At 40.0% G+C, this 4,961-nt stretch overlaps 1 protein-coding gene across 1 annotated transcript; it reads left to right on the top strand.

Annotated features, from left to right (window-relative positions):
- Positions 1-2,524: 2,524 nt before the first annotated feature.
- LOC112089858 lies at positions 2,525-3,863 on the top strand. Its single transcript, XM_024160612.1, has 4 exons — positions 2,525-2,767; positions 2,915-3,184; positions 3,416-3,524; positions 3,637-3,863. The coding sequence occupies exons 1-4, from the start codon at positions 2,525-2,527 to the stop codon at positions 3,861-3,863; spliced, it is 849 nt and encodes a 282-aa protein (XP_024016380.1).
- The last annotated feature ends 1,098 nt before the right edge of the window (positions 3,864-4,961 follow it).

Genomic DNA, 4,961 nt, shown 5'->3' with positions numbered 1-4,961 from the left:
AACGGATTTCTCATGGGTAAGTACTGCCACACTATGTTACATCTAACCATGGATGGCACATCAGAGGTATTCAACTCTGTCAAAGCTCTCTCCCGGGAAGATGCAAAGAAAATGAGATCGACAATGGAAAAGATCTTTATGCCTGCGTTCAATTTCCAGAAGCCCGAGGAACTGGTGGAAATGGTTTTCCAGGCTTATAAAAAGTCTTTAAGTACAAGGATTTGTGGTTGTCTCAAAGTACCAGACATGCAATGGATGGGAGATGAATACCTGCTAGAGACGTATGGGGATCAACTTTGTGAATCTTGCTTCTGGAAATTGGAGTGTGCCAATTTCTGGTGGGTAGTACCGTCGTTTGCTATGGATTGGCCACGTTGATTGCATCAGTAGTTGTACTTTCATGTTTGTTGAAAGACTTCTGTTTACTTAAGTAGATTTGTTTTTATTATGAAGTAGACTTATGAAAGTTATGTTGCCGCGGTTATGAATGTTCATACCAAATAATGTGTGAGTACTCCTTCGCCGTCGGTGGAATCGACGAAGCCAAGACGTCGCTATTACCGTTTGAACTCGCTTATATCGCAAGACCAGCCGATTTATATCGAAACTCGCTCATAAGTTTATGTTTTCTGCTGGGTTTTCACCTCCTTAAATGTACTGTACTTTAGTTGGTAGAGCTATAAACATTACAAGTACATATGTTTATTAATGGTAGACTTAGTGACCTATATGGTAGATTTGTTTGTAAATTGTTAGATTCAATATCAATGTGGTAGACTTAGTTATCGGGCAGTGCGATTTTACTTTTTTGCCCTGTATGTATTGTCTAAAATACGGAACAAAACCAGAGTCCATCTTCAACCTCTAGGTTTCGCCGTCGAGCTGTTAAACTTGGGATAACTCTTGATTTTTTCCTTCTACTTCGATCTTGTGCCTCTTATCCACTTTTATATTCATGGATCAAGTTGTTTTGGTTTGTGGTAACTGGGTTTTAAAGAAAACGAGGTGGGTCTTCATCGTAGATCAGTCCAAGAGATGTAGTTTTATAGGGATAGACCGCAAAACGTCCTTTGCCGATTTGGTTGAAATCGCATATGAAGATTTCGGGTTGGATCAACATCTTTATGAGCTTCAGTTCAGCTATATGTTGTCGTCTGAAGTCCGGCGGAAATTACCTCTAGATACACCTCCTGTGTTTCTTGGTAATTCAAGACAGCTGCAGAGTTTTTTGCATCAATTCCAGAACGAAAACGAAACGGTTCGTTTATGTGTTGAGATCAAAGAAAAAGTTCAGAAGGGAGTTGTTGATGAAGACGAAGATCGAGATGCATGTCCTAGTCTAGTCCCTGAAGAACAAGTGCGCCAAGATCGTCCGCAACAAGGTGTTGAAGTTGGACAAGACGAAGAAATGCATGATGAAGAAGAGGATTTGTCAACCAGATTTGATGGATGCGAAGATCCTGATGGTGCAAGTTCCGATGGCGAAGAGTACGGTAGACGTGAGAAACGTCCAGATGGTGAAAGTTCAGATGAGGAGGAGTCGCTAAATCTACCACCGAAGAAAAGGGGACCGACTACAATTCCCGACTTTCAATGTCTAGAGCTTTCATCTTTAGACTTAGCCGTTGGCCAGCGTTATGAAACAAAAGAGGACTTCGAGATGCGACTCAAAATTCTTTCCATTGCTCACAAATTCGACTACAATGTCGATCATTCGAGTAAGAAATTGCTAACTGTTAAGTGTTAGGTAGATGGTTGCAAATGGAGGGTTCGCGCTTCAACTGTTGGGAGCAGCAAATGTTTTTGGGTTAAAACTTATACTCAAGAACACACGTGTTCTGTGACTGTGCGATCACAACGCACCCGCCATGCAACCCATGAGGTTCTAGGCCGTCTATATAAGGACTTCGTCGGAGGTGTTGGCCCAAAAGTCTTACCAAATCACGTCGCCGAAGCTCTGACAAAACGATATAGTATAAAGGTATGTGGTAGAGTTATATTACTTCTCTGGTAGAGTTATTATCTATTTTAGTAGACTTTTATTATTTTTGGTAGAGTTATTACCTCAATTGGTAGACATATTTTTTTTTTTGGTAGAGTTATTAGTTTATTGGTAGACTTATATTATTTCTTTGGTAGAGTTATTAGGTCATTTGGTAGACTTATATAATTTATTTGGTAGACTTATATAATTTATTTGGTAGAGTTATTTTCTCACTTGGTAGAGTTATTATCTTTATGGTAGAGTTATTATCTCACTTGGTAGAGTTATTATCTTATTTCGTAGACTTCACTATATTATTCTCATTTTCAGGTTGACTATTGGAAAGCCCATCGGGCCCTAAAGTATGCTCGAGAACTAGTATCAGGGACGTCTGAAAGTGGTTATGAAGATCTGCCTTCATACTTATATATGATTCGGCGGGCAAATCCGGGTACACTAATCAAGCTAGAAGTTGATGAAGAAGATAGATTCAAATTTATGTTCCTCTCATTTGGCGCAAGCATACAGGGGTTTCCCTTCATGAGGAAAGTGGTAGTGGTCGACGGTACGTTTTTACATGGAAAATACAAAGGTACACTACTACTCGCCACCACGCAAGATGGAAACTTCAACATTTTTCCCATAGCCTTTGCTGTTGTTGATACTGAGAACGATGAGTCTTGGGAATGGTTTTTTACACAACTACACCGTGTTATTCCTGATGATGAAGGACTTGCCATTATTTCTGATAGGCATAAATCCATAGGAAATGCTATAGGGAAGGTTTATCCTCTTGCTAGTCGGGGTATTTGTACATATCATCTCCATAAGAACATTATGGTGAAATTCAGAGGCGCTGAAACATTCAAGCTTGTTAAGAAGGCTGCCACTGCTTATAGACTTCTCGAGTTCAATGCCCTTTTTGCTTAGATTCAAGAGGCAAATCCTGCACTGCATGCATACTTGGTGAAGGCAGATATTTGTATGTGGAGTCGTGTACACTTCCAAGGTGATAGGTACAATTTCACCACTAGCAACATAGCGGAGTCATTAAACAAGGTGCTATCTGCTGCAAGAGGTAAGCCTATCGTACGACTAGTGGATGATATAAGTCTCCTGACCAGGTGGTTTGCTAAAAGACGTGTGAATGCCAATAACATGGCTACCACTCTAACAACGGGCATTGAAAAGTTGCTGGAGGTAGACACTACTTTACCTTGTAGACTTTTTATTATTTGGTAGACTTGTATCTGCTATTAGATAGACTTTCTATTATTTGGTAGACTTGTATCTGCTATTAGGTAGACTTTCTATTATTTGGTAGACTTGGTACACTTATCTCTGCTATTAAGTAGACTTTCAATTATTTGGTAGAGTTATTACTTCTATGTGGTAGACTTATATAACTTCTAAATAATTCCTTGCCGACAGGCTAGAGTTGAAGATGCTAAACTCTTACCTGTGCAAGAGATTGATCAGCATCGTACAGAGGTTTTAGGCACAACATCTGCACATGTTGTCAATTTAACGGAGAAAACATGTACTTGTCGACGGTTTGATTTGGATAAAATTCCTTGCCGCCGCCGATAGGAGGAAGTTGTCGCCGATCTCTCTTTGCCATCATTACTACCACACTAGTTACTTGCAACAAGCGTATGCTGTTAGTGTGATGCCAAGAGACGTAGCACTCCCTGTGCCAGATGAAGTAGCAACCAAAATTTGTCTCCCGCCTGATGTTCGCAACCGACCCGGCAGGCCAAAGAAAATTCGGATTAAGGGTGCGTTCGAGGCCGCCATGGCGAGTAAACGTCCTCGGAAGATCCCCAAATGTGGTAACTGTGGCCAAGGCGGACATAATCGCCTAACTTGTCGAGCTTAGTTGACAAATCGAAAACCTTGTATTTGTACTATTATAGACTGCAATAATCCGCTTGAAAACCTTGTTTTATGTACTTGTAAATCTGGAACTTGTTTTATCTAAACTCTACTATTTTACAATAATAAATCTACCAATTATGTTATAAATCTACCAATATTGCAATAAATCTACCAATCATGTTATAAATCTACCATTCATGGAATAAATCTACCAATCATGTTATAAATCTACCAATATTGCAATAAATCTACCAATCATGTTATAAATCTACCATTCATGCAATAAATCTACCAATCATGTTATAAATCTACAAAGCAGGTTCCTTTTACAGCCATGGCGAGTCGCTTTAAATTCCAAAACACAAGCGACGTCTAAATTCCAAAAGACCACCAAAGAGGCTGGCTATGAGTAATAAATCGGCCAAAATACAACATCCGATACCAAAAGTCTACCAATTAGTTTGGATCTGAGTATTAAATCTACCAAAAAACGATTTCAGATCCCAAAGGTCTACCAAACCAAGATCTCAGTTAGCGGAGTCTGTCTGTAAACCGTACTTGTCATCAAATAAACTTCGAGGGTTAGGATCAGACATCCGGGATTCTTCTGCTTCATGTACCTCATCAAAAATCTCAGCTGCGTATTTCATACGAATGAGAGGCATGTTGCTATCTTTCAGCTGGTCCCATTTATGGCACAAAGCCAAACACTCGATGGTCTTCAAAGTAAAGACGCCACAATCACCTGATAACAAGTACCCGATAATTAGTTAAAAGTCTACCAAATAAAAATACCAAATCTACAGAGCTGCATTGCACCTGTCTGTCTGTTTAGTGCCGCTGTTTTATACATGTAGATATGAAACTGCCCCTCCTTCATACCCTTCTTGAGCTCCGGTGGTGCCATATGTTTCAACAACAGCGGAATCATCCTCGCGTAAGGCTTCACAGACTCCTCCACCTCGCCTTTTCTGTATAAATCTGGAATGCAATCAAACACTCGGATCTTTTTTTTGGGAATGTCGACCTCAACGGCTACCCAATGTTTGTTGTTCACGTTGTGGGCGATATACACGAAATCAACATCTGTCCCCCATTT

This window comes from Eutrema salsugineum, unplaced genomic scaffold (assembly GCF_000478725.1).
Source record: "Eutrema salsugineum unplaced genomic scaffold, Eutsalg1_0 scaffold_11, whole genome shotgun sequence".
NCBI classification, from domain to species: Eukaryota; Viridiplantae; Streptophyta; class Magnoliopsida; order Brassicales; family Brassicaceae; genus Eutrema; species Eutrema salsugineum.
Note: the sequence above shows the minus strand (reverse complement) of the source record. Positions and strands in the feature narration are given on the sequence as shown.

Bases quoted from the DNA above. Each gene is read 5' to 3' on its own strand.
- LOC112089858 (XM_024160612.1), top strand. From the start codon at position 2,525: ATGAGGAAAGTGGTAGTGGTCGACGGTACGTTTTTACATGGAAAATAC. The intron at 2,768-2,914 runs GTTTATCCTCTT...CTTTTTGCTTAG, and splicing joins TAGGAAATGCTATAGGGAAG to ATTCAAGAGGCAAATCCTGC. The intron at 3,525-3,636 runs GTACTTGTCGAC...ACTTGCAACAAG, and splicing joins CAATTTAACGGAGAAAACAT to CGTATGCTGTTAGTGTGATG.